Source organism: Cyrtonyx montezumae, unplaced genomic scaffold, assembly GCF_038088225.1.
Source record: "Cyrtonyx montezumae isolate F1298 unplaced genomic scaffold, pur_monq_1.0 scaffold_1, whole genome shotgun sequence".
NCBI classification, from domain to species: Eukaryota; Metazoa; Chordata; class Aves; order Galliformes; family Odontophoridae; genus Cyrtonyx; species Cyrtonyx montezumae.
Genome location: NW_027071825.1, coordinates 23,402,179 through 23,418,458, shown reverse-complemented (window position 1 = coordinate 23,418,458; position 16,280 = coordinate 23,402,179). Strand labels below are relative to the sequence as shown.

General features: G+C 39.9%; 1 protein-coding gene across 1 annotated transcript; it reads left to right on the top strand.

The window, feature by feature from the left end:
• The first annotated feature begins 13,301 nt into the window (after nt 1-13,301).
• On the top strand, nt 13,302-16,280 carry LOC136053004 (14 kDa phosphohistidine phosphatase-like). Its single transcript, XM_065743534.1, has 3 exons — nt 13,302-13,460; nt 13,552-13,676; nt 16,094-16,280. The coding sequence occupies exons 1-3, from the start codon at nt 13,331-13,333 to the stop codon at nt 16,184-16,186; spliced, it is 348 nt and encodes a 115-aa protein (XP_065599606.1). The 5' UTR covers nt 13,302-13,330; the 3' UTR covers nt 16,187-16,280.

Genomic DNA, 16,280 nt, shown 5'->3' with positions numbered 1-16,280 from the left:
AGCTCCTGGACTGTGCCTCCTTGCCTTTACCACAGCCTTTTATTTTCTCAGCCAGCCTGTTGTTCATAGTACGGGAAATTCCACGTACAAAAAATTTCTTGGAAAACCCCAGGATCACATCCTCACACGTGAAGCTTGATGCTTCCCCTCGCCAATCAACCCTCCCATGCTGTGCTGCCAAGCTGCCAAGCAGTGGATTACAGCTTTACTGACGGAAGCACACAATTCCAGGATATCAGAAAGGAGCGAGAAAGTTAAAGAGTTTGTTGTATAAATAGATTCCAACTTTTCTCCCAGGAGAGTGTTTTGCACCAAGCTGCTACCAGTTCTTTTGGCATCTCAGTAAGAAAGGCACTGACAATTAAAAGCTGGTTAGCTAGTTCATTGAGTAAAAGAATGATATTGCAGCATTGGTCAATCTCTTCCTTGTGGGACACAGCGCATTGTACAGAATGTGGACTTAGCTCTGACCTTGGACAATACGTTCTGATATTCTCATCTCAATAGTTACAATTCCTAACCAGGTGCATATAATATTTCAGATGGACAAGACAATATATACTAGTCATAGACTGAATACATGTACATTGATTGTGTATACACTGATTAATTACACTACTGCATAGTGCAGTTGCATGGTGTCAGTGGTATGAAGGCACACACCTGAGTAGTCATGGACACTGTACTATAGCAGGTTGGTAAGGGGTTACAGGCTATTCAGAGTGCTCCTATGTATCTGAGAAGGCAGCAAGCATGAGGATCACCACATCCTCATATGTGCTAGCCTTCCAGCTGCACCGCTCCACCATCCTCCTGCACACCTTCACATGTATGCCACTTAAGTGATGAGTGACTTGCCACGCTATGTACAACAGTTATGTTGAATATTCTTACCTATGTATCCTTCTGGATGCATAGCATGTACTGCTGAGGGCTGTATGTAGGTGAGCATGCTAGGTTCTCCACCCTGTGCAAAGGCATGATACTTAAGATGTGTTGCAGGGTACACACTGCCCAGCAGTACCAACCCTGGTCAATTGGAAGTGGCATTATTCCCCTGTGCCCTGACTACCCTTTGTTCCACAGCCACTTAGACAGTGACCATGAAGACTCCAGTATGTAATTCAGTTTCTAAACAGGTATTCCAGGCACAAAGATTCACCATTACAAGTAAGGTTTAGTGAGGCTCAGTGATGAAAGGTCTCAACAAGTGTTGTCAGCAACAGGAGGACAGAGGGCATCATCTCCCTTTCACACCTGTAAAACAGTTATAGTTTGTACAGTACATGATGGAATACATATTTTGGAGGCTCAGCCAGTTCTTCCAGACTAAAATCAGTGGCTCTTGGATCCCAAGCTGAGATCTCACTTGATGTCAATTCCCTGATAAGTACAGTGTGGGAGATTCAGGTTGGCTATTGGGAACAGGTTCTTTACCCAAAGTGTGGTCAGGCATGGGAACAAGCTCCCCAGGGAAGGGGGCTTGGCACTGGACTTGCAGGAGCTGAAGTGTCTGCACAATGCTCCCAGTCACGTGGTCTGATATTTGGGTGGTTCTGCATGGAGTTGGACTCAGTTACCCTTATGAATCACTTCCAAATCAGTATATTTTATGATTCTAAGTAGATATTATTTCATTAATTCAACATGCTCATCATCAGTACCATCCTGGCACATGCTGTATTACACTTCATGATGCATCCCATCAGCAATTGATAAGCAGTATGAGTTTGAACATGGACTTTTTTATTCAGGATCACAGCTATGTGGCTTCACACTGTAAATCAGTTTCTCAGCATGTCTGAGTGAAGGAGAACTTTCATTTTGTCTTTCCTTTCTACTAACCCATTCCCTCAAGGATGGTGAAGAATATGACAGATCCAATGCACATCAGTCTTGACAGCACGCTGCCACACCATGTGATGCAGATAATGGGATCCATTATCTGTTTGGATGCATGTAGGATATCTATAGGGTATCTTCTAGGGTAGACACATGTAGGGTATACTCATAGTAGATATAAAGAATATACTTGCTTCAGCAGATCTTTTCCTCAAAACTGGGACAAGGCACAGTACATTCTCTTTGAATTCAGCATAACAAGTGCCTAAGAATGGAAACGTATCAACCTATTTCTAAGCGAGTTACTGTGTTAAGATATTCCTTTCAATACCAGCTGACAGCTTGACAGCTTAAGCTATCAGCATTCTATTCCACCTGGAGTTGCTGCTGATAAATATTACAGCAGAACAGGTAGATTGGGTAAAGGCACAAAGCAGTTTCAAGGACTACCTTTTGCTTTAGTCAAAAAAGTAAAACATTGATGAGAACTCATAGCTTGATAAATCTCTGTCTATTAAGGGAAGCTATCAAAGGAAAGAGAATACAGTAAGTAGTACACAGTAAGCTGTTACTATCAAAATCAACTTTCCTAGAAACTGCAGTTAAATTTTTGAAAGCTTGTCAAAATCAGTTAAGAATGAGAATTAAAAGCATACACTGAATATTTGCAAGGAGAGGTGTACTTTCTTGCAGGTGTGATCTAGCAAAGCTAGAATAACAGACAAGCCATCAAGAAACTCTGGAAAGTTGAGATTAACTCCTGACTTTTCTACAGATATATACTGGGACCTCAGGCCTGGGCTAGCCTCACTTGTTACAGCCAGACTTAGAGTTAGCAAGCATCAGGACAGGACTGATTTCTTTAGCCTCAGCTGCTCAACTGAAAATAGGGAATGAAAGTATTTCCTGTCTGCCAGCCTGTCTGTCAGTGCCTGCCTCCTAACAGACTGGGACTTATAAGGTAGGCAGAGCAGGCCAAAATTTAATGGGCTTTGTTAAGTGTTGAACTAACACAAATGATGTTTTGATAGGGCAGTCATTTTCTCTTCTTAAAATATTGATCAGCTATAATAATTGTAAGCACAGAGGAATTATAATTCCAAAACAGTTTATATCCTCTCCAGATCCAGGAGGAGAAAAATCCTTCATGCATTCCTGGAGATTCACTTCTTCAAATTGTGTTATGAGCATCCTACTGGTAAAAGCTCATTCTTCTCTCAGCAGAAGCTCTGAAGTTGAGTAGAGGAAACGATATCAGAATTGTTTTTACCAACGGAATCTCCAGGGGAAGGAAGAGAGGGTTTCACAGTTTACAAAAGTCTTCCTTTACAAGGACTGCTCGAGACCTCTTGTCTGCAGTAGATAAAAAAACCACACACCAAAAAAAAAAAAACCCTAAAAACCACCACTCAAGCCCCAGAGCAATATGTCTGTAAAGACTCTCACCTAAAATAGACTGCCTCTTTTTGTTGGCAGCGTTCCCCTGTGCATCACCAATATGTGGCTCATTTTATTTATTTTTTCTTTTGTTCCAGGGAATTCTGCAATCCACAGATAATATTTTATCACATTTTGATGTAATGGAATACAAAAACAAATGTTAAAGTTTCACACCAAAAAAAAAAAAAAAAGAGAGAGAGAGAAAAAAGTGTGAGAAGTGTTTTTAAAAGCACAAAACTCAGAGGTTAAAATTTCATTAAAGTTAAAGGCACTTAAAAACAACAACTCCTTTGTTGCTCAGGAAGACTGGGATTCTTGCTCATACTGGATTGTAAGCTTTATAGATATTACAGGAAAAAATGTACATCTGATATAGGAGTGTCTTCTGAACTACAGGTACTCAAGCAGAAATGCCATCCAGCCTGCCTCTTAATCAGTAATGTGCCTGGCTCCATGTTACTGATTTATTCTCATTTCATTGTTGTTTCTCATTTGCACATTTTCTTCCTTGAGCAATTGATTTGGGAGCATAATAAAGAACTTCATTCCTTACACTGCACTGAGCTGGGTGCTGTTGTTTGCTCCCACCTTGTCCTGCAGGAACACAGACATAGTTCCATGAAATAAATCCAATTTCTTTGTAAAAAAAAAAAAAAAGAGGCTACACCTAAATTAAGTCAAGTTTTTAGAAATGTTCAACATTTCTTGTTCTTGTGTACTCCAGACCTTCATTTCAACAAGTGAAAGCTTATCTTTTTCAAAGTGAATTGTAATGTTCCAGACTACCTCTTTTCCAATACATATATAGATGCCTATTAAGGATTACCTAATAGCAACTAATTTTCTAGTTGGACAGTTTAGTTGATAACATACTATGTGAAATAATCAGCAAGAAAAAGCTATATAGATATACTAGGAGTAAGAGTACGTAAAACCACTCAGGACTGCTATTCAAAGAGGGACTCCCATTGACAGAAGACATGTCAAATATAATTTCTTTCTATATACAGAAAAGTTAGTAGATACTCCATGGCAAGGGTGATGAGTGTTGGGAAAAGGGAACAGGACAGAGCATGGCAAGGCTGGAGTGAAGATTCTATAGGTTCATTATATATAATCAAATTAGTGTTTAAGGACCCAACCAAATTATCTCTTGATAATTACTTTTTAGAGTATGTGTCTGAGGGCTGATGAAAAGCAAATATTGTCTCTCTAAGCCTACAAGAGGAAGGTAATTAGAAGGCAGGTTCTCCAAACAAGTACCTAGAACAATGCTCAAACTGTACTGGAAAATGCTAAGGAAAACAACTGAAAACTGGTTTTGTCTGTAGTTTAAGGCTGAGTAACAGGGACACAATAGCGTGCTGTAGATTGCTGTTATCAAAGCCCTACTGTCCCATTCTTATAAGCAAACAAGTGAAATTTCAGTAGCTGAAATTATCATAAAGTGAACACATTTAACCACTACTTGAAGGGCAATTGTTCAAAGATCTGTCAGTTTCAGGACTGTATAAACGAGCCCTGCAACAGTTTATACTGAACTAACTTGAGCTAACTTACACTGGATTGCAAAACACCTAAAATACTCAGAAATTACACAGACACCGACCTTTGAGGAACTGCAGGGATTCCAAAAGACCAATATAAAGTTTAGAATGGTTTTGATAAATTAGAGAGACAATCTGAAAGAAATGAAGAAACTCAGAAAAATGCACAGTGATCTTCATACTAACGATCAACAAAACCATAGAAGCAATAAAGGTAATATGCAATGAAATCCTAAGCAACACAGTTGATAGATTATTTAGAACTAAAGCAAAGATTTATTTATTTATTTATTTATTTGAAATAAATGAGGTCTATACCATACTCCTAACTATTTTCAAACAAGAAAATAGAAGTTTTGTTTCTTACAGGCACCCTCATTCTGTTTGCATGACCTGCAAGCCTACTGCAAGTGATCTAATCTTCTGAACAACCCGTTCTCTATGCTTTGAGGTTCCAGCAACGTGTGTTCAGAAAATAGAGTCTATGTGAGAAAACTGAACATTTTAAACTGATTTAATGACTCCTCCATCCAGAAAAGAATGGTAGACAAAAGAAATCTACTTGATCTTTAAAATATATAAGGTGTGCTAGTGTACTTTGGAGGAATTCAACGAATGTTCCTTATGCCCACTTGGTGTATAACAAATAGTGTTTGGACTGATACGTAGTGATAGAATTGTAAAGGATATTTTTCTATATGCAAAGGCCTTAGCAGAGCTAGAACAAAAGTTCTTCATAGAGACTTTCGTTTCTCTGGAGATTTAAGTCTTGGTTTGGGAAAAAATTGTCTGACTTAATCAGGAGCTTATTGAAATGGGAGGCAGTTAAAATTATTTTAAACAATTAGAAGCCCAAATTGAATTTGACAGAACTACAAAAATAAAATAGATACAAGATATTTTAGTTTGTAGAGCAGACATTTATCTCATGGCAAAGAGCTGTAAAACTATATAAAATTTTAAAGTTCTGGAAAAATAACTCCATTCTCCCTCTTCATTCCTAAGAAGAGAAAAACTGTAGCCAGCCTTGAAGGGAAAAGGAGTTCTGGTGCCAGTAGTGAAGGTGTTTCCTGTTTAGACAGGAGCTTGAAACACTAATTATTTAAAAATTCAGAGACAAAAGGACATGTTTTCCCTGAGGTCTTGATGGGAAGAAAAGATAATTTCTGAAGGCATACTCATCCCTCAGCCTCTGTCTCATTAGATGTGAACAGAGTAATACAACTGCTACAAAAGAAGTTGGAATTTCTCAGGATGCCTAAGACAGTCTCCATTCTGTCTGGAGCAAAACCCCAGGGGACAAAAATCTTATCTCCTCTTCTTATTTCGGGAACTCTCTGATGTGACTCATAATGCTCAATTTCCTCTAAGCCAGCCAAAATTCACATCCAATAATCTAACTTCAGGCCAATCATCACTTGCACTGGCAAGGTATGATTCAGACCATTGTAATATGAAGCTGAGTGCAGGACTGGAGGAAACTACTTGGTAAATGACAGAGCCTCCTCACACCTTCAGTTAGGATAATAGTGAGACTGGTCTTAACATCTAGAACTTCCTTGTGGAGACAGGTGGAGCTGATACTGTGCAGAACACAATTATCTGCTGGATTCTATGGCACTGGCTTGGAGCCTTCCCACCCTTCATACGCAAGGATGGATAAATGACTATGATCCATGCACTGTTGATTTTACTGCTGGGGTCCATTCCATACTCCCATGCTCTCAGCAGGAGAGATGCCTGAGCGTATGATACTGGAAGGGATAACGGCTGTGAGGAGAAGAACAGCTAAACTTTTGGCAAATGAGAGGAGTAAAAAGTTGTTTCAGGATTAAGAGATCAAGTAGGCAGCTGGTTCTTGTAAAAGTGGTCTTTATGGGAAATGTTTTCTCTTCGTTTCTCCCAGAAAGGTTGCAGGAATGGTCCAAAAAATAATGAATCTTTTCAAGCCTTCTGACTTCTTTGGTTCCCAGAAAATACTGTTTTGACTTATTAGATTGAAAATGAACTAGCAGTAGCGCTTGAATGCTGACGTACCTTTCCATTCTCCATCTGCAGTATTATGAAGGAGAAACAATAAAAATGGATGACAGTAGTGCCTTCACTTCCTCACTTAACACATCACACCATTGATCTAAGAAGCCCAAGCTTCAGGTCTGTTCTTTTCTGTGCTTAAAATGGTTTCAGGTAGATTTCCATACACCTACAGACATAGAATTTAAAGTGTTTCAGTCCACAACTAAATTGCTGTTAGATAATATGTCAGTATGGTAAGCTCTCGGGTTTCTCCAGATCTTTTCAGCCTAAATTACCAACCCCACAAGTTCTACTGCTTTAGGAAGGAATATCTGCTAACCCAGCTTCAGACAGGGCCTGTACAAATATTTCAGTCTTTTTTTTTAATGGGAAACAAGCAGTAAATAAAGTCTCTAAGTGTCATCTGCAGCAAATTATAGCCGGATTTCTGAAGTATCTAGAAGCCTGTACCTGAAAGATGCTGTGCTTGATGCTGGCCTGCAATTTAATCTCTATAAATACTCTCATTGAAGTCAAATGTCATTTATAAAACCAAGAAGCAGAAATAATTGCCACCCAAGCTACAGATATACTGTAAAATGAGATCTTATCACTTAGTATCTGAAATCTTTGAAGCAGAAGATGAAAGCGTGAGGAACAACTGCACAGCAATGAGAACCTGACCCAGGATCAGCTGACAAAGGCATATCATTCACTGTCATCATTACTTTTCTCAGATCACAAGATAACAGAAGTTCCTGAACTAAGTACTCATTCAGGAGCACTTTATCCACTTCACCACAAGATTGCTGTCACCGTAACATCCGTGCATTATTTGAAGAAAGAAGTAGATTTCCGCTAACTGTAACTTTATGTTAAAGCTATGCCTAACATAGGATCACTAGTGGAGGATAACTTGATGCATATAGCCTTTGTTTTAAGAATAAGGAAGTTCACTGCAAACACTGAAAACAATGGTATTAAGTTCCATGATTTTACTGTTTCCCATACAAATAACAGTGCCACAAGGCTTTTCAAAGTTCCTGTTAGCGGGTATCAAGGTCACTAGAACATTGTTTATTTAGTGGGCCAGAAAACAATACTTCAACTTTCCAGTGAGGTGTTTGCTCCTCCACCACATCTAGATTTCTTGTTCATGTTTCTAGGAAACATGCGTGTCATCTACCCTGAAGTTGCTCCACTTCATGGAAAGGCATCAGGGCATTGAGTAGACTCAATGGTATGCTTTTGGTATGCTTTTCATACTCTAGACTAAAGAGTAATGACACAAAGACATTTTTCTCAAATAAAAGCAAGCACAGATCCTCATTCCACCATTCCTAATGAAAATTTAGCTTTCTTGGTGCAAATTATTTGGTTTGATTTTTTTTTCCCTTTCATGGTAAATGATATCAATAGCCATTTACTCATCTTTTATAATCACATATGATCACATATGAGTTTGGTTCTTTATAATCAGCTTAGATTATTTTCATAGTAGGTATTGGATCAATGGGAAGAGAAAGGATTGTTACTTACTCATCCATAAATTAATACTGGACCCTACTGAAATGTTCTTACCTGAAACAGGTAAGAGTTCAGATTATTTGTACTATTTCTAAGTGTCAAAATCCATATTAGACTGCATAGGCTACAAAAGAGAAACTACTCTATTGTCAAAATATAAGGAAATATCTAGGTTTAAGCATACCTAAAAGTAAGTAAGTTGTAAGTGCAGTTGCTCTATATTCTATAGAGTCAAAGACATATGTTTACCTAAAAGTTAAGTCAAAGGAGATCCATTCTCTCTTCATTAATAAAAATGAGAGCAAACACACTTGCTTTTTCCCAGTCAATCTATACCCAGAATTCTGCAAGGAAGTCTTTGTACAATTACATTCTCATCCATCTTCTCCATTCTATTTTTATCTTTGATTTAGGAAATTGCACACCCAAGACCATGAGTAAGGAGGGACAGAGTGTCTCCCTACAGCAGCATCTTCCCAGGTGCTTAGCAGAAGATGGTGTTTAAGACCAGGGAAGCAGCAGCAGCTAGAAAAGCTCTATAAATGTGATGGACTATTTATAAGTGCCAGGTAAGCACAGGAGCTGATCATAAGCCTTCTGTATACAAATGGATAAAGTTAGTAGAAAGCTCAAATGGATATAAACCATCTGTGAGTGAATGAAAACTGGATATTAGGAATGAATTTCTAGCCAGCAGAGCAATGAGGTTATAGAAAAGAGCAGAAACAAACAAAAAATAAAAATAAAAAAAAAGTGATGGGTTTGATACTGATATTGTTCATTTTCTGAAAGAGATTATATGAGAGTGTTATCCAGAACAGCCAAACATAAAGGACCCTGCAGACACCCTGTGCAGTCCTGCATCCTGGAGGCTGCCTTGCATTCTGCCATGCACAGACCAAGCCTCTGGCTTCTCAACTGACCATACATACACAGATCCAGAAGATGTTTATATGAAGAGAGATAATGTTATTACCCTGTATTTGATCTGGCTTTCAGAGCTAATGTGACGAGCTGGTAACCAACAGTTGTTGAAGAAAAATCTTCATTCAAAACCTATTAAAACAAGTGGGCCAAGCAGTAAAGCAGACCTGTGGTCCTAGATGTCCATGACACATACAGGGTACAACAGTATTTCATCTGCATGAGATAAAGAATTTGTGAGAACAGCTGAAATTTAACCCTCATTTTATTTTCTCCCTCATTTTATTTTCTCTCTTGTATGAGAATTATGTATGATGGAAATCACCTACTTCAAAAATATTTTCTTAATACTTTCCTGTAATACAAAAACAGATGAAACATATCCTTACATCTTGTGCACTACTGTCAAAGAACTCAATAAAAGGAAAAATTTATAATGCTGGACTTCAAATTGATTGTTTCCCTTTTCCTGATTCTGGTAACCTGGAACAGACTAATGGCTTGAGAGAGTCCCATGATGAGCTTTCTCTTTAGTTGCACCACAACATAGCCTATACTTAATATAGTTGTTTAACACTAACATTTATTTTCTAGTACTTTTGGAAAATCAGGTTGTGGGTGCTGGTGGTGAGCGTTTGTTGGGTTTTTTTTTTTTTTTGTGCTTTCATTTGCTTTTTCTTTTTTTTTTTTCCCATTAGAATGAAATGTTACACTTGTTATTAAAACACAAGGCAGTGTCTGCCTTTTAAGATGTTATGCAAGTTAACCAGGATGGTCTGAGCACGAAAACAAGCTAGAAATAACAGATTTGGTACCTACATCATAAAAGGAATATTCTTTTTGTCAGGATAAACTAGACTGAACTCCATGCTTTTGCTACCAGAGCTTGTTCCACTACAACCCAAGTACAGCACATCTTCTCTTCCCCATCCCTCATGTCAATCCACACAGACAAAGCAAGTAACAACTGTCCATAAGTTAACAGCAGCTTCTCAGAAACTCTACTCAAGGCCAAATGATCTTTTAACTACAGATAAAATACCCCAAATCTTCATGCACAAGTTACCCAGTGCAACTTTCTACCCAGATTTTCTCAGTGATTCTTTTTGTTACTAGGTTTCTCAAGAAGGGAAGCCAGTTTTCTTCATAATCATCATCTATTGGGTACTTAACTTTTCAACTTAGTAATGTTAACTGAAGACTGAAAAACACAGAACAAAGAAATGCAGGAGAAAGCAGTTATCTCAGACAATCAGCCTCTGGATGGTGAAATTCAGCCTCACAGGTGGACCCTTGACATTCAATCCAGGACAAGAGTTGAAATTATGCACACAGTGTTTTGCCTGAACTTCAAATGAACACTCACGTCTCTACTCCAATTGAAAAATACTGTTGCTGACTACATAGAATTGAACTGGACTAATGACAGTAGAAGCCCTGAACCTTTTTTTTCTGTGGAGATGTACTTTTGTGAACATCTAATCTTTGCATGCACAAAAACATTCACGTGGGAAGTCCATTTATGCAGCCACTGGCACATAAACCAAAACTAAAAATCAAAAACAGGAAAACAACAAACAAATTGGAAAATAGTTTTCCACTGCTTTTTCAGTAACCTTAGGACTTAAATTTGCCCTGTTTTGTATATGGACAGTTTTTTTCAGTGATATTTATGGGGAAAGCTAGTAAGAGATTCAACCATTCTGCTTTTATAAAAGAAAAGCTTTAGGAATGCAGTTAGCAGGGTCTTGAATAGCCATCTCATGTATCGTCAAGGGAAGGTGCAAACCAACCAAAGGAAAGGGATACTGGGTTCATACACACTGGTTCAATCAGTAACTTGGTTTGCATATGCCAGTTTCAGTCTGATAACAGCTTGCCACATAAATTGTCACACTCAAACACCTTTAAACCAGCAGTTCAATACACTGAAACATACCATGCAGTACCGGAAGAAACCAAGCCAACGTATGAATAGGGGAATTCAGCAAGATACGTAGACAATAGGAAATGCATACATGGTGACACTTTATAGCCATTTGGGTCCAATTCAAAGCCTGCAAACCATTATGGAAAGCAAGTCCAGCATGTAACACAAAAGAGAAAAAGAAGTGTTGGAATGTGTTCCCTTATGGTCTGGATACAACTAATCACGAAAAACATCCAGTACATTATTTTAATCATCACCCTATGCATTCTCTGCTTTTAGTTTGAGATACTTATTATACTTTTCCTCAGAACTATGGTTTTAGGACACTTAGCCAAACAAAGAAGAAAATTTTCATTTTTTCAGAGGGTACTGCTGAAAACCCTGCCACAATGAGATATGAGTAAGCCCATTACAAAAGGAAAGTCCCTTTCTGCAGGAGTCAGCCTGTCTCTGGTTTGAGACCCCTGCTGCCCTACGCCATCCTCTTTGCACTCCTGAGGCCCACAAAGTGACGCACTAAGAATTACCAACAATGGGGGTTTTCTCTTTGGCCTTGAGTCCAGCAGGAAGCTCCTGTACCCCAGCATGGCATAGGAAACTACTCTTGGCTAAGGTGTATGCTTAAGAAGACAAAAGCATTAAGAAGAACCAAAGTTCAGCTTTGTCTTTTACTACTCAAACTCAACTCGGGTCAAGGCCAGACACCTGCTCTCATTATTAAGTACATATCATTTTAAAGCTTAGCTTGTTTGAGGTGTGCCATAAGGATTTCTACTGCCATCTCCACCCTTGCTTATCAGCATTACCATTGTTTGATGCTGGCTCTCTCTGTGTATCACAACTGATGCGGGGCAACGCATTTTTCCAGAGCCAAGGCTGCACAACACACTTCTATGCTCAAGGGAAGGAAATACCCAATTCCAGTTAAAAATAATGAGGCTTCTTTTCAAATAAGCAATTCCTACGAAGCCTTCTAAGCACAAACTTCAACAAGAGAAACATGAGAGCATCAAATATCACAAGACAAAACAACTAAGAATCAAGCTATATACACAGAAACTATCAAAACAAAAACAAGCCTTTTAGATTGAGTGGAACGAAGTTGAAAAGCTACCACAACTGTAACCCTTAATACTGGGCTGGGCAGATGTGAACAAGGCAAGCTTAAGCAGCCACCATCTCAACTACACAAGGCTTTCTCTCTTCTCCCAGGTGACTAGTGATAGGACAAGAGGTAATGGCCTTGGGTTGCACCAGGGGAGGTTCAGGTTGAGTATTTGGAAAAGTTTCTACTCAGAAAAAACGGCAGTGCATTGGATTGAGCTGCCCAGGGAGGTGGTGGAGTCGCCATTCCTGGAGGTGTTCAAGAAAAGGGTAGACGGGGCACTGAGGAATATGGTTAGTGAGCACAGTGGTGATTGACAGCTGGACTAGATGATCTGAGAGGTCTTTTCCAACCTCAGTGATCTTATGTTGCCAAAAGGCACCTCACCCAGACGGATTTTATCACATTCCCTTCCCCAGTAAGGCCCTGGGCAGCCTGAGCTGGGGGTGGGGGGGAGCCAGTCCACAGCAGGGGTGGGTTTAGGTGATCTTTAAGATCCCTTCCAACCCCAGCCTTTCTATGGTCCTGGGATTGCTTCGCTAATGGGTTGGTTTGTTTGTGTTATGCTTCAGATTTACATGCTGTGCTGCTTTCATTAAACCTCTGCAGCTTCAGAAATTCACGTTAATAATGACGTGCTCAGTCTATATATTTATAGAGTACTTCAACTAGCACGGCTACGCTGAAAGCTGTGCCAACAGCACAGAACGTCCAAAAAAGCTTCCAGACTTTAAAATGTAAGCCCTCCGTTTCAGGCTTACCAGCACTCCAAGGACACAAATACAAACTCTTCTTCATGAATTTTTTTTTCTACTAGACCGAGAACGTCTATTTTATACCCCACACCCCCGAGCTCAGCATAAAACTCCGCGCTTGCGTACCTCGAAGCGGGGTGAGCAGCAGCTGTCTCCCGCACAGGAGGAGCCGCTGGGCGGGCTCTACGCGCGGCCGCCCCGCCCGCCGGGCCCTGCGTGAAGCTGGCGGGCTGTAGGGGCCGCCATGGCGGCGGTGCGGGACGTGGAGATCGATCCTGATGGCACTTTTAAGTACATCCTGGTGCGGCTGCAGCGGCCGGGAAGCGAGGAGCAACGCGACATCGTGCGCGGCACCAAGGCGGCCGAGTTCCACAGTGCGTGTCCCCGCGGGTACAGCTTGTGCCCGTCTCCCTCCCCCCCCCCCCATCGCGTTCACGGTCTGATGGCTCTGTTCTCCCCGTGCAGATCACATCTTTGAGAAAGTAAACCCCGAGATGGAGAAGCTGGGGTACGAGTGCAAGTGCCTTGGAGGAGGGAAAATTGATCATGATAGCAAAGAGAAGAAAATTAGGGTGTATGGGGCGTCTACAGTAAGTGCCTCTTGTGTTTCTGTCGTTCCAGGGGTTTTGTTTTATAATAAATCAATACTAAATTCATTATTTATTATAATGAATCAGAGCATAAATGTTCCCTTGCTCACTTCGTGGGGAAACCGCTGTCTTGAGGGCAGGAGACCAAAAGGAACAGATAACGTGGAATGATAACTATGAATGAGGCTAAAAGTGGAAATAAGCGTTTCCTGGCTCGCAGTCTCAGTGCCAGAGCAGGAATGGCCTCTTTATAGCCACAGGGTCACGATCCAGCTGGAGTGTGATCTCTGTCCGTGGAAACGTTGGCTGGCAGGTGACCAACTGAGTTGTGAATAGCGTGTGTGTGAAAAGCACACGCAGTGGAGGTGGGGTGGGTCTTCAGTGGGTAAAGATGTAGCTGTGCACAGATCCGCTTTGTGAGAAGAGAAGTGAGCTTGGAAGCCTGGGCTGTTTCGTGCAAGTTAACTGAGTCTTCTCATAAAGAAACTGAAGTGGTAATTTCTTGAATTTAGGTGTGGTGTGATGACAAGGGGGAATGGCTTTAAAAGGAAGATGCAGGTTAGATGTTAGGAAATAATTACTTGTTCGAAAGGTGATGAGGTTCTGCCTGGAGAAGCTGTGGGTGCCCAAGGCCAGGTTGGATGGAGCCCTGAGCAGCCTGATTTGTGAGGGTAACCGACCCATGGTGGTGCTTGGAACTGGATGGGCTTTGAGGTCCCTTCCAGTACAAGCTATTCTGGGGTTCTCTGATTCTGCTGTCTCTGTGTCCCTGGCTCTTCCATCCCAGCTGCTCGCTGCTTCTATGATTCTTTGACTCTTGCCACCTAGAATTGTGGTTAAAAAAAAACCCAAATCACCACCTTAGGATTTGTGCTAGGGAGATAAGACAGTGAATAATGTTTATTCTACTCAAGTCTCTTGCTTGTGGATGGCCATTATAATTGCATTATTAGATGAGGCTTGACACCTGTGTCACTAATTTAGCTGCCAATTTAGTGTTAGAAGGAGCAGTCAGTTCATGAAATGCACTGCCTATGGAAAGTGATTATTTTACTCCTTTTCATACCTTGAAGCTTACAGATGAGCACAAGGTGAAGGCAGAGTTTGCTGCCAGGAGGGCTTCCGTTGAGTAGAGACCTGGAGATTCAAACAACTCCTGCAGTAGGTCAGAAGTCAGTATACAGATCATTTTGATGCTTTTCTTCACTTGGAGATTTGCTGTCAGACTCTAAAAGAAGATTATCATGTTGATTTATTTTTTATTTTTTATTTTTTTTTAATGAAAACCAGAGAAACAGATTTCTTTTGAAGTAGGTGCTGTGCTGTTATTTGCAAAGCTGAATGGGGTCTTCAAAGCAGTTACCAAAGCAAGAGTGATCTGTAGAATTGTGATTTAAAATGAAAAGTATAAACCAGCAGTATTTTTTTTAATATAGTTCCATTATCTGGTATTTTGAAGAGTTTGATGCATTTTCTAATGCTTCAATTCAATTTGTGCAGCTTAAACGTGAGTTTACTTAAGCTGTTCCTTCTGAGATAGAGCCAGTGATGGATTATTGTGTTTTTGTATGGATTGCTCAAGCTTTTTTTCAGTCTCCTGAGTTAAATGTGTTCCACTGAATATTACTGGAAAAAGTAACATGCAAATAACAGGTTTTTGTCAGTAGACTGAAGTCTTTGACAGGAGTCATACTTATTTGTAGTTCTGACATAAGAAATCAAGATTAGTAACTTCTGTCAGTCAAAACAATAGAAATGCACCTTCTGTCACAACTCCTAAATTAAAGTGAAATCATTCCATTTCAGTCTGATTTAAAGAGGGTTAAAAATGAGATGAGTCATCCGATGTTGGTTATAGTTTGGAGCTATAGTGGCTGGAGATTATTTGTGTATGAAATTGGGCCATTTCCAATTTAGAAGAGATGGCAAATATATAATGTGAAGAGTATGCATTCCTTGGTGACTAAAACAGTACTCAGATATTAACACACGGCTTCCTGTTGTGTTTTCCTTCAGGTGAACTAAGTCAGATGCTTGCATGCTCGTACGCTGATGTGGGTCAATATAGTCTGTAGTTTAAAAAGAGCATCTAGGAAATAGAGTGGCTGAGCGTTTGGGGAGCATTTAAAATAAGGTTTTTGTTAGGGAAATTGTGGCATGAAAAATGCATCCTGTTACTGGAGATGGACTCATTTGTTTTCTACAAATTGGGTTGGGGGAAATTGGAGATGATAGTAGAAAAATAAAGTGCAATACTGCAAGAACCATTTTTTTTTTAAGAATATGTATTTCTAATTTTTATTTGAACTACATGTAGTATCAAACTGTAACTAGATAACTTGTGTTGACAAGAACTGAATGGTCCTGCAGAGCTGCTTTCTATACTTGTCTGAAATACTCTCACTCTTTTCTTGCAGAGCTATGGAAAAGCAGATCATTCAGTGACTGTAGAGATACTGAAAAAAGTGTACACAGATTATGAAATCACATGGTCAGATGACAAGAAATAAAGTGGCTACTTATGACTGTGACAGGCAGTTCAAATCTGGAAACTTTGAGTTGTGCTTCAATAAATAAAATTGAATGTATGTATGTTCTCATGAA

Excerpts from the sequence above, each read along its gene's own strand:
- LOC136053004 (XM_065743534.1), top strand. The coding sequence starts at position 13,331 with ATGGCGGCGGTGCGGGACGTGGAGATCGATCCTGATGGCACTTTTAAG. Across the intron at positions 13,461-13,551 it reads CAAGGCGGCCGAGTTCCACA|ATCACATCTTTGAGAAAGTA; the intron begins GTGCGTGTCCCC and ends CTCCCCGTGCAG. Across the intron at positions 13,677-16,093 it reads GGGTGTATGGGGCGTCTACA|AGCTATGGAAAAGCAGATCA; the intron begins GTAAGTGCCTCT and ends CTTTTCTTGCAG.